General features: G+C 37.1%; 1 protein-coding gene across 10 annotated transcripts; it reads left to right on the top strand.

Moving 5' to 3' along the window:
• The first annotated feature begins 173 nt into the window (after nucleotides 1-173).
• SLC35A3 (solute carrier family 35 member A3) lies at nucleotides 174-27,172 on the top strand. 10 transcript variants are annotated; one of them, XM_069789533.1, is made up of 10 exons: nucleotides 442-589; nucleotides 9,241-9,412; nucleotides 9,686-9,805; nucleotides 12,246-12,450; nucleotides 13,332-13,486; nucleotides 13,568-13,690; nucleotides 14,837-15,008; nucleotides 18,238-18,356; nucleotides 18,859-18,992; nucleotides 21,888-27,172. In XM_069789533.1, the coding sequence occupies exons 4-10, from the start codon at nucleotides 12,264-12,266 to the stop codon at nucleotides 21,976-21,978; spliced, it is 981 nt and encodes a 326-aa protein (XP_069645634.1). In that variant the 5' UTR covers nucleotides 442-589; nucleotides 9,241-9,412; nucleotides 9,686-9,805; nucleotides 12,246-12,263; the 3' UTR covers nucleotides 21,979-27,172. The 10 variants fall into 10 exon arrangements, with proteins under 10 accessions (XP_069645640.1, XP_069645642.1, XP_069645632.1 ...); XM_069789532.1 differs by lacking the exon at nucleotides 9,241-9,412; XM_069789536.1 differs by lacking the exon at nucleotides 9,241-9,412 and having other exon boundaries at nucleotides 533-552.
• The last annotated feature ends 26 nt before the right edge of the window (nucleotides 27,173-27,198 follow it).

The following is a 27,198-nucleotide window of genomic DNA, read 5'->3' as shown; positions in this document are numbered from 1 at the left end:
GTGTCATTCACTGCAGCAATACCCTGCTGAAAGACGTTCTCCGGTGAAACACCCGCCGACGCAAGAGCACTGGCGCGAAGGCGGCTGCGCGTGGTGGCGCCGGGGCCGCGCGCGGCCCCTCGCGCCCCCCGCCCCAAACGGCCGCCGGGGCGGCCCGAGCCGCGGCGCCGGCGGCGGGAGGCGGCGGAGCGGGTAGGACGAGGCCTCCCTCCCGCCCCTGCCGCCGCTCCAGCCGCCAGCGTTCGCCCCGCAGCCCTGTGGGCCCCGCCTGCCCCGCGGCGCTGTTCCTCGTGCCGCGGCCCCGGCACCGTAGCCCCTGCCAGCCCCCGCCCGCCTCCACCAGACCGGAGCCCGGCCCGGCCGCTCCCAGACCGGCAAGCTCTCGCTTCGCTGCCCGGCGCGGCGGCTCCGGGGCCCGTGGCGGGCGGGGCGCGCTGCTTTGCCGCGGCCCTGGGAACGGAGCGGGCGGGGCCGCGGCTGCAGCCGGAGCCTTTGCGGGACGGGACCACGGCACCCGGAAACAGCGGGTGGCTGGTGGGAGCTGAGCCGGCGGTGAGGGGCGAGCTGGGCCGCCGGCCGGGTGCTGCAGGTGGGAGGCCTGGGCTGGGACCGGGAGGAGCGGAGCCCGGCTGAGGCCGCCCCGGAGGGAGCGGTGCAAGGGTTATGGGTGAGGGAAGAAGCCTGAGGGAGGCCTCTGGTGTGGGAAGGGGAGATGTTTGGGGTTGGTGGATGGGGTGGGGAGCAGGCTGGGGAGGGGAAGAGTGCGACTGAGGAGATACTGAGAGAAATGTCTGTAAACGGAGTGGCCTGGGGAAGAGGGAGGGGAGGCGTGAAGGTGAAGTTACTGTAGGGAAGCAGCTGTGTGTGAAGTTGGGAAGGGACACGGACCTGGTCAGCAGCTGTGTGGTTGCTGCTAAGGTTGTGGCTCACTTGCTGGTTTTCTTCTCAGTGTAGGTGTGGCTGGTGCTCTGCTGAGAAGGGGCTCGCTATGCTTGATGTAGTGCTGTATGTGAAGTTAACAGAAATGCACGCTTTATTTTCATGGCATCACAATTTCATACTGGATTTTTGAAATGAGAAATGGTCTAGCAGTACAAAGGTTATAGATTAAGTCAGAAAACCAGAAGATGCAGGATAATGAATGGAATAGGATAATACATATTATTGAATAGGCTGGAAGGTAACAGATAAACACCAAAAGGTACTCCAAATTGTTTCATTTTATTGAATTCTGTAAACTGTATTTTAAAGCAGGGTGAGGAAGACTTGAATACAGGAGAAGAGACTTTTAAGGAACGATTGGGTGGAGAAGACGGAGACTGCTTTCTGCAATGGAGGGATGTGTTATTTGAGACACGAAGAACATGCATAACAAACCTTTCTAAAACTGAGTGGGCACCATAGTGGGAAGCTTATCTGTCATGGTGACCTCTACACAGGAGGGTTGGGATCTAAGGCAACCCTTGCTTTTCGAAGAACATATGTGCAGACTGACAAAATGGGTTTTAGAATGAACATTAGGTGAAGGGCTGCTTCCCCCAAAATCTGTGGGGTTGCCTTTCTCCATAGGTGCTGCACTTGACTCATCTGAAGTCTTTGTATGTGGACTGAGTGAGCCTGACCTGTTCAGCTCTTCTCTGTTGAGTTAGTACACAGGACCTGCTCCACAAGAACTGTTGGTGTGTAGACAGTTTGCTAGAGTAGACTGTAGCTCTGTGATGTGTGTTTTTCTTTTATAAAAGAACAAGCAACATCAAATTTCTTTAGAGGCTGCAGGGTGAATTTGAGGGAGGTGATAGTTGTGGACAAACTGATTTACAGTAACCACTTCCTTTAGAAACTGTAGCTCATGATTCCCTTGTACATTGTTAGGCATTTTGAGAACTTGTGATTGAAAGTTACGGTTCTGGGAGATGAGGATCTATTGGTTTGGGATGTGTGATGTTCTTGTTTGTAGAAGTAGAATGTACAGCAAAAATACTGGTTTTGGGAAAGGCTATAGTGGTAGTAAGTATAAACTTGCTTTATTTAGAGCAATGTATTGTTAGGAGTGACACTATGTCTAACAATCCTACAGGCTGCCTACACAGCCTAATTCTTTATGCTAGTTATGCTGCTGTTTGCAATAACAAGAAAAAGGCAGGGATCATCTGAACCAGGTACTTAGGGAAATCAAATCACATATGTCTGCTTAAAACAGTTCTGGATTTGGCGGCGTTAAGTGAGGGCAACACATACTTGATCTTTGGGACAGGCTTGCTAGATACAGTTATACCTCTCTTATTATTCCTGAATTGCTTGCTACCTGGGCTTATTCTTCATCAGTTATTTCAGTTCATACCCATATGCATGCTGCTTGTGCAGACTTTGTGCCTTCATTGGAACTCAGAAGGCTGCCCAGCTGGATCACGTCAATAGAGGGTGTCTCTAGAGGGGAGGAGAGAGTCTTAAGTTCTGTATCTCTTAGGCTCTAGCATAATAATGTAAGATGGTTGGGAGTTCAGGATTTTCCCATTGAATTTTTGAACCTTTTTGTCTTATAGCCATAACCCTTCAGTGCACTGTTCAGCTGTCTAATCTTATTTGTAATTAGTAGCTTTCTGCAATAAGTGTCTACAGATTTATTTTCACTGTAGCATCTAGTTTGTATTACTGAAACTAGGTCACCTTGACTGAGGGTGGCTGTGTTGCCTCGAGCACCCAGACTTGATTAGTAATTCAGAAATAGCATAAGCATAAGCTGTAGCTGAACCCCGGCTGTATTCAATGTTCCATCTTTCAGCACTTTAAATCAGACTCCTTCAGTGGCTTGATACATCTGCACGAGTTGCATTCGAGCAGTGCTTCAGTTCATGTCATCACACTCCTGTATGCTTGAGGAGAGATGGGCATTTGAACTAAAACTGAGAACTGAATGCCTCCTTGCTTACAAAATCTGAATGTGACTACTAGGATCTTTTTATACTGCGATCTATACAATGAATGCAGTGTATGTACTGTTTGAAAAAGAGAGAGGCAGTTAAGGCAGGTTGTATCAAATTTCTATGCTGGCAGGCAGAGTTTGGCTTAATGACTGTTATGTCAATATAAAACTATTGCACTACTGTGCACATAGTTGAAGTCTTCATCTTACGAGAAATACTGGTGTCAGATTTAGCTCAATGAGGGCCTGAATTTCCTGAATGCTGAATATTTATACTCAGTATTGGATTTCTTTAATATTCATCAAACCAAATTCTCATCAGTCAAAGAAGTCTTATCTTTGGATTCTTAGGTTTGGTGTAAAGGATAAAGGGGGGTGGGGTGGGCTTAAAAAGTATTTAGCTACAAGTTTCACATTTAAGATTCACAATACCCAAGTTTTCCTGTCTGATACATAGATTAGAATGGTGGGGGTTTTTTTCCCCCACAACAAAAAACTTTATGAGATCATCAGAAAACTCAGCAGTGTTAAGTTCCCTTTCTGCTAGGTTTTCTGTCAACCTGTAAGAAAACCTTACCTGAGTCCCAAGCAATTTTATAGCACTGTCTGAAATTAGATGTTAGTTAATACGTAGTTACATTCCTTTTGTTAGGTTTTGCAGTTTCCTTGGTGGAATTTCCTGGTTGAGTGATAGGCCAGTGAATCACTGATAGAGCCTCCATTATCCTTGGCAAAAGCCTAGGTTTTTGGAGCAAAGTTAAGAAGAAATCGTTGGTTGATCTTTAGCAGTTAGAATTTAATGTGTAACTGCTCTGTGCATAAGTGCACTTGCCAGTGCTAAAAAATATCTGCCAGAATTTAAAAAGGCCAAGATAGGGTTGTGGCTAGGGAGCTAGATCATTTTGCAGGAGGAAGGTCCACAAGTGTTCTACTGTGTTGTGCTTGATATCCTTGTAATGAAAATACTTGAATGCAGTGATGCTTTCAATATTTTTCACCAGTTAATAGTTTTTTTAATGTAAATAGAAAAATTGGAAATACTGCCTGAAGGAAACCTTCATGTGAAAAAAATCTTTGTTATTCAGTTTCTGCTAGAAGAGTAAGGAAAAAACTTTGCTGGAGGATTTACTTTTAATAACGCTTCTGAAGAAGAACACAACCTCTAAGAAAAACATAGCTTATTTTTTCCATAGTGTACTTAATACACATTACAATGTATCCAGCAAGAAGAATGAGTAACAGACTGGAAAACAAAAGAAAGAGCAAGATAAGTTTTAAAATGATGAAGTGATTTGCAGTGGTTTAGTTGAAAAGTGCCCTGTATTTGGGGAGGAACAGCTGACAAGTATAGAAAGCTTATGGGAGGGAAGAAAGAAGAACTTGTGTCAAGTATGAGGAAGATGGAAGACATTAATAGTGACATTTTAAAGTGAAAAATACAAGGTTTAAGATTATTACAAATGTTTATAACATGGTTTATAAAAAAAATTACACAGACATGAAAGATTACATATTGGGGGGGGGGGGGGAAGACAGAAATGCGTTATTGAATGACAGCGGTCCAAATTGGGCAGTTAAAATACTTATGAATCTGTAAAATCTTGTTCGTAACGCAGTTCAGCAGCACTTACTAGATTTGGAAAGGTTTATGCAGCTTCAGTACCATCTGGGATATTTATCATAGAATGTTTTGGGTTGGAAGGGACCTTAAAGATCATCTAGTTCCAACCCCCCTGCCATGGGCAGGGATACCTTCACTAGACCAGGTTGCTCAAAGCCCCATCCAACCTGGCCTTCAACACTTCCAGGGATGGGGCATCCACAGCCTCTCTGGGCAACCTGTTCCAGTGTCTCGCTACTCTCCCTCATCATAAAAAATTTCTTCCTTATATCCAGTCAAAATCTACCCTCTTTCAGTTTAAAGCTGTTGCCCCTTGTCCTGACACTACAGGCTCTGGTAAAAATTCTCTCCCTGTCTTTCTTAAAAGCCCCCTTTATATATTGAAAGGCCACAATAAGGTCTTCCTGGAGTCAGTCTGAACAATCCCAACTCTCTCAGTCTTTCTTCACAGGGGAGGTGTTCCATCCCTCTGATCGTTTTTGTGGCCCTCCTTGGGACCTGCTTTAACAGGTCCATGTCTTTCATGCACTGGGGGCCCCAGAGCTGAATGCAGTACTCCAGGTAGGGTCTCATGAGAGCAGAGTAGAGGGGGAGGATCACCTCCCTTGACCTGCAGGCCACGCTTCTTTTTATGCAGCCCAGAATAGAATTGACTTTCTGGGCTGCAAGCACACATTGCCAGCTTATGTGCAATTTTTCCATCCACCAGTACCCCCAAGTCCTTCTCCACAGGGCTCCTCTCAATCCATTCATCCCCCAGTCTGCACTGATACTGGGGATTGCCCTGGCCCATGTCCAGGATCTTGCACTTGGCCTTGTTGAACTTCAAGAGGTTCCTTCCATCCATTTTATTTCTATACATAAACTATTTGTTGTATTAGATACTACTTTTGGTAAAAAGAAGGCTATATTGAGTCCAACAGAAAGAATATTTATGGAATAGAACTTTCTTTCCTCTGAGTAGCATGTTACTTGTGTGTTATCCAATGCAGGGAAGAGGGCAACACATGTGCAAAAGCATACAAGGAAGTCTTATAAAAATAGGTTCTTCAGGTTCTGTGAGCTAGCTCTTGCTCCACCTTCCAGTTGTGCTTTTCCTCTTTGTTGCTAGCTTATTGTATTTGTATAGGTGCAGCATCAGTGCTGGGCTCACATTTCATTTGAGAAATAGGAGAACACCATCCTGTTTCTTTAATCTGCTATCTTGATTTCAAAGCAAATGCCCAGGAAGTGTGTCCATACCTGTTCCACTGGAATGAAATGGTGTACTTTACTTTCCACTCTGTTTTTCATTCTGTAAGGCAGACTCAATCACTGTTTATTTTCTGGCAGATCCCAGACATAGAACTTCATGTACTGGCACACAGCACTTAAAGTTTGCCTTGTGCAGTTTTAAGAGGCTGGTTGTCTGCTTCTGTTTGGCTCCGTATTTTAACTAATGTGCAGGTGTCTTTTGGTTAATCATAAAATGGAATAAGAGTTAGCAATAGCTCCTGTAACTTGGCTTTTCACTCTAAAAGACCGTCAGCAGTGAAAATGTTTCACAGCTAGGCTGGGAGGAGTGTAATTTACGTAAGGCCATCACTGTGAAGATTGGAAGCATAATAGTGGTTAGTAATTTATTTTTTTAAAATTTAACTTTCCTTGCGACAAGGTAGGGAGAAGTAAAGACATAGTTGCTAGTAGAAGTTATTTTCATGTCAAATCTTTTGGTAAATGGGTAGGAATTAACTCTGTAGCCTGTTGGAAAGGCATCATTTCACCATTTTTTGTTACTGTGTATGCATTTGGTTTTGGTACGGTGCCTCCCCAGGCCATCACCTAGGAAGGCCTTTGCTTTTGTGCCTGTGTAGAATCCTAGGCTCTGCCAGTGAGGTGTAAATTGCAGGATGGGAGCCTAAACCAGTGGTACATTTTACCTTCCCTCTGTCATGAATTCCTCATTTATCTGTATGGACTTGTTCTAAAGATCTGTCATTTGTAAGCAGTAAATGGACCTTGATTTATAAGACATCATGACCATAGGTACCCTGAAACTATTTTAAGTGACTTTTTAATTGTATCTTACAGTGAGAGGTGCTAAGTACCTGCAACTCATTGACTGTAATGTTAGCCTGTCACATCTGTTACCTGGTAGTAATTGCATGCATGACTTTTACTGTGTGCTGCTCAGTCATTTGACAGAGAGCATGTTGTTATTTTAATCTGTGAATTTAACCTGCTTTTTTGTTACATGACTTAATTCATTGTTAATTGCTTTTTTTTTTGTTGTGTTAGCTACTTCTTGAGATAGCATTGGGTGCTTGGGTTTTTTTGGGTGCTGATTTCTTCTTTTCAAGTTTTCTCTGATATTGTCTTAAAGTTTCAGAAATTTATGGAAAATTAAATTCAATTAATATAATAAAAAGTGAGCCAGCTGCAGTGACTGTAAGAAGAGTTTCTTAGTAATTTAGGCTGAATTAACGAAATATAATGCAGAATACTGGATAGTTTGGAATACTGAAAGAACTTTCAGTGTAATTGATGCAGGAGAAATCCACAGTCAAATAAATGAATTTTGGATCGTTTGTGCATGAACTATCATCTTTTTTATTTATAAAATAATATGTGAAAAAATAATATGCGAAAAATGTAAGGCACCCCAACCTTAAAATTTCAATGAGTCTAAAACATGCTAATGAACTAGATACTTGGTGTTAGACAAAGTTGAGTCTTAACATTTCTGTCCTCACTTTATCTTAATATATTTGTATCAGCATGGTGTGAAATTCTGGGAGAGCCTGGATCTGTGGAGTTACCCCCACTCTTTTGTTCTTGCAGATGGTGTTAGGCCATGCTTTCTGGAAAGATCTCCATAATATGCAGTAATAGTTTCAACCATCTTTAGAAAATGTCTCAAGATAGTCTGTAGTCTCAGAGTTTAACTAAAGAGTATTTCAAATAAATTAGTCACGTTTCCTTCTAGATTTCTCTTTTTTTAGTGCTTTAGATACCTCGAACTAAAGTAATTCTGTCATTTTGAGACCTCCTACAAACTCAAGAATAGGATAAATTCACAAACTAATCCTTAATTTTGTGCAAGATTGTGTTACTGTAGATATTTAACAGCTGACAAGCTCAAAAGTTTATACCATCAGATCTTTAAAAGGTAAAATCTTAAGGTTAAGAAAAATCCTGTAATCATCATCTTGTTGCTCATGTAATAAATCCTAATTAATATTAGCGAGTTTTGTTAAGAATGGATAGAGGAAAATAAAATATATATGGTATGTTTACTGTTCATTAAGTCAAATTGATTATGTTCCTTTTGGCCTAATGTATTTCATCTGCAAACATTAGAATTTACCAGTATTTTAGGAGAGAAAGTGTAGGGATGATATAAAAATAGAATGTAAAATATTAAATTTTAGCCTGTGGTGGAGAAATTACTAAGGGAGATGAAAATCTGCAAGTCAGAAATTAATTCATTTTGTCTGAATGAATATTATGAAATGGAAATAGGTGATTTTCCACTTTAAAAAAACTCCATTTTTTGAAAAGATATTTTTCAGACTTTGCACAGTATGATACTTTGAGCTGAAGGTATTACTTCCTGTATAGATTGGTTTGGTTTGGTTTGGTTTTCTGAGTATGTAAAACCTTTCCAGGGTCCTCTTCCTTCACACTTATAATAGCTGAATTACTACAGTTATTAATTACTGAATAACTCTTCACGTAGTATCCATCTGCATTTTATCCACCTGTGTGTACTGAAGTCAAACATTACATGGCTGTATAATGCCATCTTGGCTTACTGCGTGTTGACTTCCCATATAGACTTGCTTTTAACCTCTTCACCTGCCTTCCATATTGCTGGCTGTAGGGTTTGTCTACATGGTATACTGAATAAACTGCACAGAAGCGGTTTACTTTTACTTAGACTAAGAAAAGGAAAGAATAATGAGCCTAGTCACTGAGTTAACAGATGTGATAGGCTACATTACAGTCAATGAGTTGCGGGTACTTAGCACCTCTCTGTAAGATACAGTTCAAAAGTCACTGAGTTAAAAAGACCACTGAACTTCCAGTGTTTGAATTAGCAAACCTAAATATGATTTTTGGAACAGATGCATCCTGCAGAGTACCGAGTAGTCTGTCCAAAGCCCAGTAAGAAATCTAAGCCTGGCTGTAACTCTGTACAGGAAATGCATTGGGAACTTTCATTTCATTATTGGTTTTAGACAATCAAAGTGTGGGCTGTTACTGAAGACAATAGTTCATTTAGTATATGACTGCACAGTCTGTTGCAGTGAGGGTAGCAGGAACCTACGGCTAGAAGAGAGCAATTACACCTCTGGTAATAATCTGTAAATTTAAACTTGCTGTGAAACTGCAGTTGAAGACAGCTCAACTGTTTGAAATTCAGTACTCGGCTACTTTTCTGGATCCGGTCCCCAGTTTGCACCGAGTTCTACAAACTGATATGTAGCTCTCTTTCAAAAGGAAGGAAGAGGAACCAGGAGAGCTGATAAGATATTATGTGTGCTTAGCAGAGGGTGGTTATTTTATTGGCATACATAAGTTTCAGTACTCTGTAGTTCCTGTTCTGCAAACAAACTATTTGTAAGTACAGCATGAAACTTCATGTGCTTGTCCTCTATAAGCCTGTCTTGCTGACCACTGACAGGACAACTTTTAACAAATATCCTTATTTCAGCTATCACACTGGATGCTTAAAGTCCAATTCCTGTGAATTTTGGAAACTCTGAAACTGCTTTAGTGAATGTGGTAAAGAAATGTTTCCTGCTAGTGGCACTTTTTTGAGACACTTTAGGGAAAGTTCCCTTTTTTTATCATGGTTACTAATGAGGACAAGGTTGTAGTTCAAGGTAATGTGTGTATTCCTTATGGCTTTGATGATAGGCTTATTAAACTGTTGTGCTTGTTGGTATGTTTTCATGCTGAATGCTTTGACACTTGTTCATAAACAAGGTATTAGTGACTTTTAAAATTACATTTAAAGCTGCTTAGTAAATAGTCAGTTGTATTTCAGCAAGAAATTAATGTGAACATTATTTTCTGATATTGTGACCTATTTTGAAGGTTAAGGAATTGATCTCTAAGAATTTTGAACATTTGTAAAACACTTTGTCACTTCACAGGCTCACAGAATGCAGAAACTTGGGTCCGAGTTCAGGAGAGATGTGTGTTCCCATTATCTGTATTTTGTTCAGAAGCATTTTGAAAACTGAAAACCAAAAAGTTTAAAAACTTATTTATCTGTAAGTGTGCTTTTGTGAAATTTAGTGTTGTTCATCTTAACCATATATTGCTCTTTGTGTTTCCAGATTGTCAGGTCTTAATACTAAAAAATGAGGTAGATGGAAAAGGCGGAAGAAATTGTTTGTGCAAGTTGGCTCACATAAATGTGCCATTTGCAATGTCAGTTTTATCCAGTAGCATAAGCAGACCTTTTAATGAAGTTCAGTTCTGTATTTTCTATCAGTGGGGTTTTTTTGTCTTTTCTCTTTTTTCTCCTTCTATCTTCTCTATGCTGCTGGTATTTCTCCAGAGAGTATGATTCTGACCTTGCATGTCCCCTCTATATCACTTCACGGGAACTGTTCTTCTGTTTCTCCTCCTTGTTCTCAGCTGTAGCAAATCTATTCTTCAAAGATGTTCCTCTTGACTAACTGATCTTCTCCATTTTGTTGTTGGGTATGCGTAGTTCCACAGTTAAGATCCTTGTGTAAAGGGTTATTCCACCAGAACCTGTGGAAAAAGTTAGCAAATCTTGAATGTTGTCTGCAGCTTTCTTCTCCTTTGTGCTTTACACTTCTGTCTGATTGATACAATTCAGTGCAGTTGCATCTTTAGTATTTGTTTTCTTCAGTGAGTTAAATGAGATCATTGTTCATACAAAAGTATTTTCTATTAAGATTCCTTAAAGGAATCCTTGTGTATTTCTTCCTCGGTTTCTGCATCCTGGCATCTTTTTCTTCCTCCTTTGCCAGTATGCTTTCACAAATGTTTTTACAGCTATATGATTCTTGAGGTAAACAGTTTTATTGTGTAGGATACAAGTATGTACTTCATATCTCTGTGGCTGTTGGCAATTCATTTTTTTTTGCAGGTTACTGCAACGTCTCTTAAGTATCCGTGCCTTATAGGTATTAATTTAACTTTGTATACTTGGTTGGAGAAAATCTCTTAATGCTTAGAGATGAGATAAAGGTAAGTCAGAAATATTTGAATAGCACAGCTCTCCGGATTTCTGAAAAAATAGCAATGAAAATTGTTATGAAATGCATCTTGAGCTAGAGAAATGCAGTGAGCAAGAAACAGCTTCAGTTTCAGCTTCAAATATTTAGAGGTACCAACACTTCCTTCAGCAGTATGTACAAAACTAGATAGTTAATGAGTCAAAACTTGTGTGCCTGTAGGTGTAAAATATGCATAGGGACAGCTCTGGAATATGCATCCAATAAGTACTGCTTATACCATCTCTAGACTTCCAGAAGTGAGAACTGCATTCATTGCCTTGACTTGTTATTGTTTTTCTTTTACTTCAAAACATATTTGTTAACTTTTAATTATTGATTTGATTTTAGTTTGCCATTATAAAACACCGCTCTGTTTTTGAATATGTGGGCAGTGAAGGCAGTAGTAGTTAATTTTTTATAGAAAGCATTAATTTCTGTGCATATGGAAATTCTTCTTAATATGAAGAACAGCAGAAAATTATATAATATTCTGAATAGCAGTAATGCATTTTTTAATTTCCTTGTAATATATTGTGCTTGCAAAATGAGAATTGCTTTATTAGTCTCCTGCACTAAGTTAATGCTCTAATTGGTGACAAAGGGCAGAGGAGACCACGTCAGCTTGGTCAAAGTTCATGGTAGAGATGAGGATGGTACAGCTTTACTAATGTAACGTTTGTGGTGGTGCAGTATGAGAAAGTAGGTGTGGTCACCTAGTCATCTATATTCAATTAATTTTTTCCGAGCAGGATAATCAGCAGGACAGATTTAGCGCTGTCTCCCCTGCAGCTCTTCCACCCCACGTCTTCCTATCCAACCCTGCTTTCCCACAACTCTCTTTTTCTTTCAGCATCAGGCATACCTCTCATTTTCATTTAAAGCAGCGCAACCCTCACCCTGTATTGTGCTGGCACTATGTTATCTGGCAACGCAGATACTGCAACCTGAAAAACTTTGGAGATGTGAAAGAATGAGATCTCTTCATTCTGGGAATAGCTCATTGCAGCAGGGGTACTGGGCGTTCTGCAGTATCACAGTGTGGGGCTTTTTCACTTTGAAAATACCTTCTGAGCCTTTACCTACATAAAGAAATCCATAATTGATTTAACTTGGGAGATTTCTTTGTGAAACCAGGTATTGGAAAGCTAATTATCAGTTAATAGTCCTTATTTTACTTTATTATTTTTACAGATAAGAGATATTTCATTTCATTTCTCTGTTAGTTATCACTACTTCTAATATTCTGATATGCTTCCCCACTTGTAATCATGTATTCGAAAAACATTTTGAAGTGTTAATCTCCTTTTTCTTTTTAAATATCAGATTAGGTTTGTTGTTTTCCTTTGGCTGAGCTCCCTGGATAACTTTTTTTAATATGCTGATATGCAAGGGAAACATCTATCTGCAATATTACCTTTTAAGCCTGGGTTTGGGTTTGGGTTTTTTTTTTCTGTTTCAGGAAGAAAAAAGTCAAGAAATGTCTACCAATTTAAAATACCTTTCCTTGGGCATCCTGGTTTTTCAGACCACAAGTTTAGTCTTGACTATGCGTTATTCTCGGACACTGAAAGAAGAAGGACCTCGTTACTTATCCTCTACTGCAGTAGTTATTGCTGAACTTCTGAAGATTTTAGCCTGTGTTCTGTTGGTCTACAAAGACAGCAGTATGTATCAAATTTTGCACCAAGTAATTTTCCTAATCAATATGCTGTATTTTAGTGGCAACTGCAAAGCAGCCATGTGAGTACAGGCGTACAGCAAAGCATTTCCATTCTCCTCGTGTAAGAAATAGTCTTGGGAAGACTAATCATACTTCACTTCTCAACACACAGTTAGAAGATACTGTATATTTGCTGAAGAGTTCTCATTAAAGAATGTGGATACTGAGGAGTGCAAGAATAAATTTTCTGCAATAGCTTGAAGCTTGTGTTTGCTCAGGCATTTTAAGAAATTCATATATAGAAGTAGGAAAAAATTAAAAGCTTTAAGTGTATCCAAAGCATGAATGATAATATAGAAGCCTGTAATAAACAGCAGACGCAGAAGGGAGGAAACAATTTCATTACAACAGGAAGAAGCACAGTTTTAAGCTCAAAAAAGTATATTCAGATTTACTCCAGTTCTTATTTTGTACATTTTATACTGAATTTATCTGGTTCATTGACATATATATTTGATCTTCAACAGCTTAAAAATATCATCGTATATGCATAAACTGTGGGCTTCTAAATGTGCACTTTTTAGGTGATACTCTTTAATGTATCATCTTCAAATATCGATATGGTTTCAATAAGTTTTAAAGTATTTTGAATAATTGTTCTAGTTCTAATGTTCCAGGCTACAGGAAGACTTTTTGCAGCCTTTTTTTCTTACACATATGAGGCTCATGAAAGTCAAACATAGATAGTATTTTGAGGTCTTGATAGCAGTGATAGCTACAAAAAGGGGGCAACAATCTTCAAGAACAGAACTTTGGTATCTCTCTTTCCTTTTTTTTCCTCTCCTTTTAGTGAATGTCTATTTCTTTTATTGTTTCTTTGGGTAGAGTGCAATTTACGGACTCTGAACAGAGTGCTACATGATGAAATCCTTAATAAACCCATGGAAACTCTTAAACTTGCTATTCCTTCAGGAATTTATACTCTTCAGAATAACTTGCTGTATGTAGCATTGTCAAACCTAGATGCAGCCACGTACCAGGTATCGTACATTTGGATTTCTCTGTAAGTTTCAAAAAAAGCCATGAATTATGTGGTAGTAACTGTTTCTGGGTTCTTCTAGGTTACATATCAACTGAAAATTCTTACCACAGCATTGTTTTCTGTGTCCATGTTGAGCAAGAAATTGGGTGTATACCAGTGGCTTTCATTAGTAATATTGATGACAGGAGTGGCATTTGTGCAGGTAAATATTAACAGGTGGTTTGTGTTTATTTAATGTGTTTATTCAAGGAACCTGGATTTCTATACTGATTATACAGCTTTGTGATTCTACCAGCTGCACATGAGCACTAGAGTATGGTCAAGAGCTATGAATCACAACTGGCCAGGGCTAGAGGACACCAGAAATGGTTCAAAGGCAGAAGATAACACCTCTTTTGTGTCCCAGTGCTCTACTGTAGAATGTGACAAGGCCTCTGGAGCAACCTGCAAATGACACTGATAGCAGTGTTTATTAGCACACTTCTTCAGACATGAGGGATTCACAGATCTTCTGTGCCAGCGCAGTCCTGCTGCTCACCTTGTGATATGGTTTCAGCATGGCAAATTTCCTTTTTCAAGAGGCAAACTTGGCCTCTGTTCTAAATAGTGCAGGTACAGGAGTCTGTAGTTTTCAGAGGGCAAGATCATGGGATAAGAGACTATTCTAAGAATTTTTAGCAGATTTTAGTATAGCCTAGAAATTTTTATTTTAAAACTTAAGGATTTGAAAAAAAAATCTGAGGATGAAATTTGTAGAATTTTCAAATTTAATAATTGAGGACAAAACATTCTGATAGTAAATAACAGACTCATCAGTATGTTTTTGTCTATGGCATAGCATTTTATTCTGTTAGCATCAGATATATTGCAGGATTTAGCTTCATAAATTTCAGCTTGTTTTAGTTGTCAACATAATCACTGAAGAGGGGCACATGCAAAAGGCAATTAATCTCATCTTAAAGACAGCTGGTGTAAGCAGTTTTCTAACTGTGCTTATGTTTGTAAAGTAACTAACTGTTGGGTGGCAAAAGTTGGTGACTGTGAAAGGCCATGGTAAGTTATGCTGGGATTCAGAAACAGTTCTGGCTTGTAAAACATAAATCCTGGACCTGTTTAAATTGATGGGTGTTCTCCCAGTTCAGGCACAGTTTTATTCCTTACAATAAGTAGAAAGAAAAATTATGGCTTTCCAGTCCTTTAAAAGTATTTATGCTTCAAAATACAAAACTTTACAAGCATGTGATTGTATTTAGTAACTGTTACTGTTACTAGAAAACAAATCTGCATTTTATAGATGCTCATGACTTGATTTTATCAGTGAATTTTGTATAACTGTTTTTATATCCAGTGGCCTTCAGACTCTCAAGCAACAGCTGCTAAGGAACATTCAGCAGGATCTCAGTTTGTAGGCCTGATCGCAGTTCTTATAGCATGCTTTTCTAGTGGATTTGCTGGGGTTTATTTTGAGAAAATTTTAAAGGAAACTAAGCAGTCTGTGTGGATCAGAAATATTCAGCTTGGTAAGTTTAATTTTAGTCATCTCTTAGAGATACTGCATTCTGAAGAATTAAGAGAAATATGCAAAATATATATATAATAAAAAATATCACCAACATTTTAGTATTCTGCATAAATGTACTTTTAAAATTAAGAGTATAAACTCTGCTAGGTAGAATTCTAGTAGTTGCTTTCTGATCTCAACCTAGTTCTTGATTTAACTTGCTTATAGAGTGTCCATAAGTTTGCACAGAATCTGTCCATTGAATTTGTATTTAAAATTTTCTAAAGAATGTTATCTTATGCAGGATTCTGTGTATCCTCTGTTTAAAAATTGTCTTTTGCACTAATTCATAAGATCTGATAAATATAGATAGTATTCCCTTTTTTTTTTTTTTTAGAGAATATAGGAACATTTAAAAAAATACATTTCTAAATCAATGCTTTGAGATATAAAATTCACGTTATTTTTTTCCCTTGTGGCTGGGTAGGCAGTTTTTATAGGTTTGCACTTTTAATTAAAAAAAACCACTTTGTGAATAAAGTTGAGGTAATGAATTACTATTTCAGTACAAAGGTCAGTTTGTTTTAGTTGTCTATATAATCACTGGAGAGATGCATATGGAAAAGACAGTTCATCTTAACTATTTTAATGCCCTTTCCTATTGTGCACCTATCAGCAAGAGAATGCCTTCTATTTCCAAAGTAGTTCTGGGTCTTCTAGACCCTAGATATTAATGGGGACAGAGTTGATCCATTTTCCTGAATGAGTTTTCCCTCACCTCAGAGTAATTTTGTCCAGTTTATAGGGTTGGAAATGTGACATCAGCAATATCTTTTTGTTGCTGTTTTGCAACAGAAATAAAACTTACTGTTGGAGTTGGCATTCTTTCTCTAATGGAATCCCTCTAGTTTTCACCTGTTGGCAATAATTATTTATTGCACATTTGAATAAATGCTTTCAGCAGAATTTGAACTTTCCAGCACCCTAGAACAGACTCTTGATCAAATCCACAGTACTGTAGAATTAAGTCATGAGGATGATTTAGTAGATCAGGGCTGTGTACTGAGTCTGGTAGAATGTAACGAAATACCATAAAAACAGGCGTGGGGTTTTTGTAATTAAATAGTTGGTCAGAAACTGATATGGTCAAAAATGTCTGAATGCAAGCAATATTTTTTCCTTTCTTTTCCTGCTGCTGTGTTTTAATTATAAATGGTTTCAGTTAAAAATGCAGAACTGCATTTTTATTATATTTTAATATTTTTACATGTCCATAATGTTTTGAAACTTGAGGATAGAGAAGGGGATCAAAACCTCTGCTTAATATCTGCTAGTATTTATTGAAATTGTGTATATTAAAACTAAGTTTTCTTGAACAGGGTGTAGGGGATACCTCAGGAGAGGTTATGTTAGAGAATTTTGGAGGCAGAGAAGGGTGGGTAGCTGGGGCTCAGTCCAGCATTTAAGGTAAGATTTGGTGCTCTGAATGGAGCTACAATGTAAAATCCATTACCAAGGAAAGCTGGTTATTATTGCTCTGAATTTCCATGCTAGAAGCAGTTTGTTGGGCAACAATGCAGATATCTAAAACAACTTCCAATTAAACATTCATAATTATTGAAAAATCAATGATCTCTTCTAAAACATTCTTGAGATTTTTCTACAGTGCACAGAAGTATGTATGAAAACAAATGAGTTCGCTAGTTTGATAGGCGGCGTGGTCACAAATTGAATGTTCCAGTAGTTGCTTTGTGAAAACAGTGAGATCAGAACAGGCTGCATCTAAACACAAACTGTTCAAGGTAATGAATAACTAGGACTGTGATATATGAAGACATAAATGTCTGTGATAATAGTGAGAATTGAATTACCTGATTTTTTTTTTATTTTATTTTTTGTCAGTGAGCTTAATTTGCCTCTATACAAAATTCAGTAGAATACATTTACTATTAAAGTTGTTTTCAGTTCATAAATGAAATTAGTTTTGTCATACTTCATAGAGGGTTTCCTGATACAGCTTTTAGAAAATATTTGAAACATGAAATCACAATTTCAAAAATAGGTTAGTGTATCCTTTCTGCAAGTGCAAGATAATTGCCCACTTAAGACATTGTATCATTCAGAAGCAAGTCAGTAGTAAGCAAGGGCTTTGAAATAGAGCTTTTCTTAAAAGACAAACAACAAAACCCGTATGTCCAACCTGGTTTTCATTTTCATATCTGTAGCGAATTGCTAGAACTGTAGAAAAAATTGGAAAATATATTTGAATAATTTTAGAAAAATACAGTTTTTAATGTATACCAGTGTCATATTAGGGATGTACGAATAGTTGATTTTATTTTATGTTAGCAGATCAATTGGAAAATAGAAGTAATTGGTTTAATCTGAATGAAACCTAAATTTTTAATTATGTCTAAAAAAAGAATTATTTCTTGTTAAACGGAAGGTTTTATCTTCTCCTAAACAATGCCGCCCTTTTCAGACACAAAGAAATGCAATGAAGATAGAGGTCAGCTTTTCACAGAAACGGAATAGAAAAAATGTTCCCCCTTTCCTGCTCAGGATTAGAGCCTACGTCAGTCACAGAGGAGGTGCTTGCATTACTTCAGTGACTGAGGGGATTAGGAAAAATTTCCCATCTGATAGAAGAACACTATACTCTCCAGATTATAAAATTTTGAATCTGGTCTCAATTTCTTTTGACGTTAAGTCTCTACTAGTAAACGTTCATTGTGTTGGAGTGGTTCAGAAGAATCCCACTTCCAAGATCCTTCTCTGAATTGGCAAACTGATTTAAGTCCTGCTCTTGCTGTGTCAGTGACCTGCTCTTGCTGTGTCAGTGACCATCTCCTCCACTGAAGGTTTTCCCTGTTTTTCTCTCCAGTTTATAGTGTGACTTCAGCCTTCAATCCTGACTAGTTTCAGGAAAACTGAAATTGTGTTTAAGTGAATTTTGCTATATGCAAATAATGCCATCCTATTCCAGTAGAAAGCAATGGAAGATAAGTATGTAAGAATGTACTAATGGAAACAGTCAAAACTAGTGGAAAGTAGCTTTTGAATTAGAAAGTGTGGAAAATAGCTTTTAAAAGAGACTACCTGTCTGAACACTGATTGCATTTGAATGTAATGGTATTGCAAGTGGCAGTCCTATTTTAAAATCAGATATATGTGAGCAGTCCTTGGGGACAAGGAACCTGTTTGCATGGTTTTCACCTGAACCTTTTAAATCAATCTTGTACTTTCAGGATTTTTTGGTAGCATATTTGGACTGATGGGTGTATACATTTATGATGGAGAACAACTGTCAAAGAATGGATTTTTTCAAGGATACAATAAACTTACTTGGATAGTTGTTGTTCTACAGGTGAGATACATTGCATCACATGTTTTTGTGAAGGCACTTGGGATTTACTCTTCTATAAATGACTGGGGAAACTAATGGGTGCCATTGAAGCTACTGAGAATGCTACAGTCAAAAGTCTGATCTATCACTATTAGAATAAACCTCTAAATAAAAACCTGGACAATATATAGCAAGCATATGACTTAGTATTGTGCAACATAAAAGTATGTAAGCATTATTTCTTTTGCAATGTTTAAAAAAAAAATATGCCCTTCCTCCTGTGGCTAAAAAATGAATAGTACAAGCATTTCCACTAACTTAATGATGGTAATATGATCAACAATTTCTTTAATGGGGAAAGAACAACTCCAATGTTTATCTTCAACAGTGCATATCCATAACATAAAATAAATGTAATGCTCCTAAACATAGACAAAAGCTTTTCCTAAAGTAAGCACTTGTTAAAATAGATGCTCTTGGTGGAATTATCAGGTTGCAAATCCAAACCTCAATATTTTTTCAGGCACTTGGAGGGCTGGTGATTGCTGCTGTTATAAAATATGCGGACAACATTTTAAAGGGATTTGCAACTTCTCTCTCTATTATACTGTCAACGTTGATCTCCTATTTCTGGCTGCAAGATTTTGTCCCTACAAGGTAAGAATTATTTTCCATGTATGCTGAAAAAAAAAAAATAGTTGAAAACTTAATGCTTACTAGATATAACTGCAAAAATAAATAAGTAAAACTGTCCAAGCCACACTTTTAGAATGTTTACATGCAACTTGCACATAAAAGTTTAGTTTCCTAACATATCATAACGGATACTTAATTTTTTCAGTATAGCTGGCAAGATGAAATTTTCTGTAAGACACAGCCCTCCCCAAGACAGGAATCTCAAATCTTGGCTTTTGACACACGACTCTCTTGCAGGCTCTATGTTTTAGTTCACTGTCCCTTTCTCTTCTTTTCCTCCTTACCTGATCTCCCTCAGTTTGTTCAGCTCCTACTTTGCCTACTTTGCTTTTGTGCTGAAACCACTCCTCTCTAGTTTTGATGCTTGCCTTGCACTAACTGCCTTTGGCTCTGCTCTTTGAACCAGCCCCCCCCCCCCCCCCCGCTGGCTGTTCTCAGTGAGGTGGTGACAAAGGGGTTGCCTGTCTTTTGTTTTCTCTTTGTCCTCTAAATGGACAGATCTTCCGCAAGTCATCTCATTGCAAGAGGAATTATGGCTGAACAATGATAACGATGATAATCTTTTTATACTGGTTTTCATCCAATCTCAAAACAGTCTCTAAAAGAGATAATTGCAATCATGCACACATTGAGTTACACTGCAGCAATTGGTTCCCAAGGACACCCAGAAGCCCAAAGGGAGAGATTTTTTCTAAAGACAATACCATATTTATTAGTGAAAACACTGTCGTGGTTTAACCCCAGCCAGCAGCTAAGCACCACGCAGCCACTCACTCACTCCCCCCCCCCACCCAGTGGGATGGGGGGGAAAGTCGGGAAAAGAAGTAAAACTCGTGGGTTGAGATAAGAACGGTTTAATAGTACAGAAAAGAAGAAACTAATAATGATAATGATAACACTAATAAAATGACAACAGCAATAATGAAAGGATTGGAATGTACAAATTATGCGCAGGGCAATTGCTCACCACCCGCCGACCGACACCCAGTTAGTCCCTAAGTGGCGATTCCCTGCCCCCACTCCCCCCAGTTCCTATACTAGATGTGACGTCGCACGGTATGGAATTCCCCGTTGGCCAGTTTGGGTCAGCTGCCCTGGCTGTGTCCTGTGCCACCTTCTTGTGCCCCTCCAGCTTTCTCGCTGGCTGGGCATGAGAAGCTGAAAAATGCTTGACTTTAAACTAAACATTACTTAGCAACAACTGAAAACATCAGTGTTATCAACATTCTTTGCATACTGAACTCAAAACATAACACTGTACCAGCTACTAGGAAGACAATTAACTCTATCCCAGCTGAAAACCAGGAAAAACACTCAACCAAGAAAGAGAGAAAAACGCTTGCTATATGCTTCTAGGCCCAATACACTGTGTTCTGATGTTTTGTCAATCAGGTATGAGTAGCTCTGTGCACTGCAGGTTTTATACATGGGTAGATTCCAGAATAGTGCTTATCTTGGCAGTGCATGTTAATATATGGAGTGTAGAAGTAATATTCCAACTTTCAGATATATTAGAAGGATTTTATTTATAGTTGATCTACACTCCTCACATGTTACACATACTCATAGTGTAAAAATATTTTGAATAATATTTACAACCTTTGTATCTGATACAAAGAAACATCTTTTCATCTAAAAGGTATTTACAGTTTTAGCAGGAGTTTACTTAAACATTCAAAAAGGGAAGTAGAACAACTATTTAGGCTTAAAAAGTGGAAGATGTTGAACTTAAATTGTAAGTAGCCTATACTTGTCCTATTAAAACAAATGTAGAAAGTGGTTTAAGAATTTTTGTGTGCTCAAATGGAAAATTAATAAGTAACTTATCAGCTTCTGCAAACGGGTGAAAATGGAAACAAATAATTAAATGAGGTGGAGCCAACTAGCAGCATGTAGAACTTGAAGTCATCTCATTTAATAAAACTTGATTATCTTGAGTTAATCAAACGTAATCTTTAGTACCTTGCTTACGTCAACTGAATTTATTTGAACTGAAACTGCATAATTGCTTCTGTCACTTCAATAAACACTTTTGATTGGGATAATAGATGTAAAGTACTTAAGTACTTGAATGTGTTGCAATGGATCGTGTCCAGAAATAGGCTAACTGTATTCTCTGAAGGATTATCATGTCATGCGCCACAGTTTTTTTTAGCGTTTGGTTCAGAAGATCAAGTTGTCAACATTGTCATGTCTTTATGACAAGGTTCTTTTCTAAAATGTATACTGATTGTCTGTTTTCTTTGGATATTTTGTTTCGGACTTGTAACTATCAAAACAACTTTAAAGGCCCATATGTCACAATACAAAAGATGCCTTTATTATCTTTTCCTTACATAAATCTTTATATATCTGCCAAAAATTAGAAAAACTGACTTGCAAACTGGTTCTTGGGCAGCAGTAATTTGTTTTGACATAAGCTTTGGACTTCAAAGCAAACGCATTTCCAACAACATGATGTACGTAAGATATTAAAAGTGGCTGGGTAACCACAGTAGTTGCACTTCTTTAGCTTCTGCTTGCGTTTTGCACAGAGGTTTAGGCAAAAGGAAAGAAAAGAGGAAAAAAGGATTGGTCTGATTACTTTTGACAGTTGTTCCATGAAACTATAATTTTAACTTTCAGAATATGTCAGTATAATGATACATTGTGGATATAAGTTTCTTATTTCAACTTCTTCCTGCATCCTTCTGTAATAAACATATGCAAATTATTCTTTATAAATTGGACAAATATAATTTATCTTTCTGGGTTCTCACAGGAAAAATGTCCTTTCTTTTGATTGTATTACTTAAATAAAAATGCATCAACTAAAACGAGCTAACTATTTTTTTTTTTCATCCCTATTCTATTCAGTGTCTTTTTCTTCGGAGCCGTCCTTGTAATAGCAGCTACTTTCCTATACGGTTATGATCCCAAACCTACAGGAAATCCCATTAAGGCATAGCAGACTTCCTCATCAACCTGCTTCTCAAGATCATGCACTGGGGGCCTTGCTAACAATGGCATGTGGAAAGTGTCATTGTGCACTGCAGGCAAAGGATTACTACCCTGAATCTACTGAAAAAATGTTTATGACTAGTTTTGAACAGCCAGAGGGGTGGATGATGATACTGTCTGTAACTAATGAGAAAAAAAATGGCAGGGGAATGCCCAGTGCAACTTGCTAATAAAAACTTGAAAGGAACAAAAAGTTCCCAAGAAACTGCAATTAGGAATGTTTACAGCTTTGACTGGGATTGCATTAAAAGAATTTACTGTATTGACTGCTGCAGAAATATGTCCTATGCACTCTTTGAAAGAGCACATGACAACATTGTCAGATTGTATGTTTTTGCAATTTGACTATATTTAATCTTAGTAAATATGTTTTTAACTGTCTATTTACATGAAATCAGCTGAATATACATCGTAGTTCTGAGGTGATGGTTCTAATTAGGTATTCCTTGTTAAAACTGTGAAGATTGAAGTATGATTGAAAGACTTTCACAATAGCAAATATTTTTATATTTTTAGAAGGCTGATTTAATAACAGAAATCTGTTATTAAATTATAATATTATAATTCTGTTGCTTATATAAAACTATTGTAAGAATGTTAACATTCTCACTTAAGTACACGAAGGGAGAAATTCAGAGTGAAATCTGGAAATCTGTGTTGATACTCCAGCCTTCATCAGGATAGCCTGTAGTGTTCCAACAGGTGTGCTAACTCTGTGAACACAGCCAGAGGTTACTACACTAACCTGGCACTAAGATTAGGGTTATGATGGAGTGCTTGTTCAGATGTATTGTCATTCTTTTTATTTTTATTGATTATAAATTGACTTTTTGGTAGAACCTTTAAGGTAGTTTTTATGCTTTAAATATCATCTGGGGATTTTTTTAACCAGCATTTAAAAAAAAAAGCCCATAATAAACATTTTAAATGCATTATTGTTGTCTGTAACAGCTCCATCTGGCGCTATTGTGGTATATCATCTATATACTGTACTGTACTTTATTACAGAGGTGTTTTTTAAACAAGTGTTGTTTACTCATGAACTCTGCAAGGCTTTTTCAGTACATTTCTATGTAATGGCTTAATTAGAGGTTTGGGTTTTTTTATTATTATTACTATTACTATTATTTTGCTCTGGGAGTCCTTGAGCCAACAGACCAAAATGGGTTCTCTGGAGCTATTCAGTCTAGTAGTGGAATGACTTTAATAGGAAGCATAATGAAAATGTAATTAATTGTGCAATAGGTAAATGTAAAAGCATGCTGTTGTTCTGTTTTAAACCAAAAAAAAAAAAATTCACAAAGAAACTAGATGCAATTAGAACTTACATCAGTTAGACTGTTACAAACACTTCACTTGTTGAAGTATTTGCATATAGCCAGAAACACCAAAAAAAATGCTAGAACTAATAAACAAAAAAAGCTGTCTTAAAAATCATTTGTTTTCAGGAGACATATTCACAATGGATATTAATGTAGAGCGACTTCTTATCCACATTACAGTTGTATACATTTATACAAAAACATATTAATAGTCTCTTACCTGTAGAATGGCAAGTGGTAAAAACATATAATTTCCTCCCCCTCCCCCCCCATGCTCTTTCTCACTTCTGTCTTGTACTAAAAAACACATTGTGAAGAGAGAGATGTTTTAAAATGTTTACCAAAGTACCTCATTCTCTTTTCCACGTTTTAGTGGTGGATTAACAAGGAGATTCTGTAAGAGTGCTCTGAGATTTTTTTAATGAAGTATTGTAAATGGGAAAGGAAAAATTCTGCTTACATCAGCCAAGCAAAAATAGTGGTTTCCTTCTGTTGGCAATGACATGGATTATCAACTTTTTTTTGTTTATCGTATCAGAGCAAAACATTAAAGAAATTTCAGAGTTATGCCAAGGGCTTGCTAAGCTTTGTGAACTGTGAATCTATCCCAGTGTGCAGTAACTGCAGGATCTCTGCTACTTGGTAGTCAAACCTATCTCATATTACCCTAAATTGGCATTCTGTGTTAATATTAAAACTTTTATCTATAACACTCAGTGTGGCAAAATCTTTGAAAAATTACATTTAGTCGTTTCACCACTGAAATACAACATGAGGTAGGATGTATGCGTAGAGCAGTGGCTCGCAGCATTACTTAAGTGTAGAATGAGAAGTGCATGACTGAAATGATCTGAGAAGTGTTGGTAGTAATATCTGAGTTGGAGTTTGGCCCACACAATAGTACTTTTAATTTCATGAATCACAGTAGTGGAAATGTTCAGGTGATATAGTTGGTTCCTTCCTTGGGGAATTTCTGCAAAAAACAGAAGCAGCAGGTTGAGAACACTTTAAAGCCAGTTGCACGGGAAGGGACCAAACAGGCCAGATAATCACCACATTGCTGGAGTTCTGTTACATATAACACAGTTTTAATGTTCCAGGTGCACCTGTCAATATTTGTCAATAAGGATCAGTTTAAAGGAAAGAACAGGAACATGTGCTCTTTGCTTTTGGATGGGATGTTATACAGCTTTAGAAAACAGTACATCTACTGTACTAAGGAACAATAACTCCTGTCTGTAGATCAGTGACTCTTCTATGCTTTCAATTGACAGGTCCATGAAAATTTCCAATAGAGGGTTAGATCTCTTCATATACTTGTTGCTGTAAAGGAAATATGAATTTGCATTTCTAGCTGTCTTTCCTAAGCCCTTTACAGGCTAAGGAAAGACTCTTGTCTGAGGCCCTCCGGGTTGAAATGCATTATTCCAGACAGAGGGAAGACAGCATATGTTTCTTGAGAACAGAAAGGATTTGAAGAGGGTTTACTGATTTCTGTAACCTTTGCAATCTGAGAGCATATGCACATTTTCTTATCGAGATACTTTTGTATCTGGATTTTAAAACAAAAAAAACGCTAAACAAACAAAGACAGTTTTAAGTCTATAACTTGTTAACTAACCAAAGAAACATAGCTAGTACAGAGTATTGGGAAGTAGAGAATAGTGTGCTTTGAGTTTGCCCTAAAAGCAATCTGTAGGAGTCTAACTTTCCAAAAATAAACTTGTCTTTCTGAACTATTTTTCTGACTTTTAGACAATGGATTTGTTAGTTTAGTTGTATATTTAGGAGGCTAACCTATACTTAGGATAATTTTATTTAAATATTTATAAGGTTATAGCTAGGTATTTATTTGCAATAACTTGAATTATGTGATTTTTTTTTTAAGACTTGCATAATAGGAGTACTAGTATTTATTGAATACTTGGGTATTTGGTAGTTTTCTTTGAGAATCTCTGGGATACATGATAAATGGTCAAATAACAATAAACTTAGAACTATTTTCAAAGCAAAATAAATCAGTTCAGTGGTGAAAACTCTTGAGTCTAATAAAGCAAGATAAACTTTTCCTTAAACATTGTATTTCTGTGCTATCCATAAGTGCCCAATAATCTTTTTTCTCAAAGAATTCTGATAATTTTATAGTTCTATTCAACTTCTTTGTTTTAGACAAACTATAAGAAAACTTCCCTTTTTGTTTGCTTTAGTAATGAGTAGATTAATGTACTAGATCCGGCTTATACAAGATAACACCTTGGATTTTTTACTGCAACTTCTTAGAAACTATTTATTTTTCCTCAAAAAAGCAATCATTTTGGTAGCATATGTTTGTGTTTCAGTTACTCATACAGTCCTCTCTCAGATTTTTAGAAGTATGTAATTGTTTTATGTTCCTAACTTATTTTTACGGCTGTAATTCAAAAGACTGTAATGGATTTTGTTAAATTGTTTTAAAATTGATAAATGAAATGTTGCATTTCTTCTGGTTTTCGTTGTCAGTAACTTTCATATTTTAATATATTTCCTTATTGGCTATGCATGTTCTGTTGTATTTAAGCAATCATTATTTCCCAAATTTGAAGTTGTTGCTCATTTTTCTCCTGGTGACTGTTTCTTGCTGGATATTGTGAATGAGGAAGATTATTCATTGTTTTCTTCTCTGAAATCCATGATTTATAAGAATGAGATATTAAAAAAACATTAAGGGGTTTTTTTGTGTATTAGAAAGGTAATGTCTATCTATGACATGGTATTATACTATGTATGTGGTAGTGTATATCTACTGTACTAAGGAACATCTGTGGTGTTCAGTTATTGTAAGAAAGTCCAAGTGTTTTCTTGCCTTTGTTTTCATTGTTCTATTCATTTTTAATGCTGATTATTTTCCACAGGAAGTTACTAAAGAGTTCTGCTCTTTCCAGGTAAGCTCATGATATGTTTTTATATATCTAGAATTAAGATATTTTTACTGGAAAAAATGAAGGGGAAAGTGCAACAAAATAAGTGGGATTAATTAGATTATATCTTCTGCTCCGGTTACTGTGAATCCAAATTTCTGTTCAGTTAAATTTCTAACTTTTTCTAATTATTTCCCGCTAATTGAATTTATAACTCTTTAAAGAAGCGGAAAAAAAAAAAAATCTGTCGAGGTGCCGTTCAATGCTCATTGTTGAATGTCTGCAGCATATTTGCATTCAAGAGTAGACGACATTTTTAACTCTTGCCTTCAACCTTCCATCATTATTCTGACTGTAATTAGCCATATTAATTTCACTAGCAATTTATAGCTCAGTAAGAATTGTTTATATGCTAAGCATATGTTTATATTTGCTGCCATGAGTAACACTTTTTTAGATTTTTAAAAGTTTGTCTTTATTGTCAATGTATTTTAAATTTCACTTTAAATATATGACCCCAAATAGAAATCATATATTCAAAGATTGTAGAAAAATTTTTAAGGTGGTCTTAGGATTTTTTTTATATGTTGAAATTTGTGTGTGATTACACTGAATACAGCTCTAATATATGGTGTTTCCAGGCAGTTTGGAAACAGGTTATTTTTCTGGTATAACACTACTGAATGATGGAATGCATCTTACATGACCTAATACAGTCTTTTTTTAATCCATATTGAGGTAAAATACTGTATTTTTTTTCTCCTTTATGTGTAGGTAATGTCACTGTAGTAATAAACTGGCTAAAATTAAGCACCGGCTTTATTAAGAATATGATATAAAACTGTCTGGGAGCTTTGCAAATGGAGAAGCTTGCCTTATGCATATTTTAGCAGAAATAAAACAATGTTTTAATTAGCATTTATTATTTCAGAATATGATTTTTGGCAT

Source organism: Haliaeetus albicilla, chromosome 8 (genome assembly GCF_947461875.1).
Source record: "Haliaeetus albicilla chromosome 8, bHalAlb1.1, whole genome shotgun sequence".
Classification (NCBI taxonomy): domain Eukaryota; kingdom Metazoa; phylum Chordata; class Aves; order Accipitriformes; family Accipitridae; genus Haliaeetus; species Haliaeetus albicilla.
Note: the sequence above shows the minus strand (reverse complement) of the source record. Positions and strands in the feature narration are given on the sequence as shown.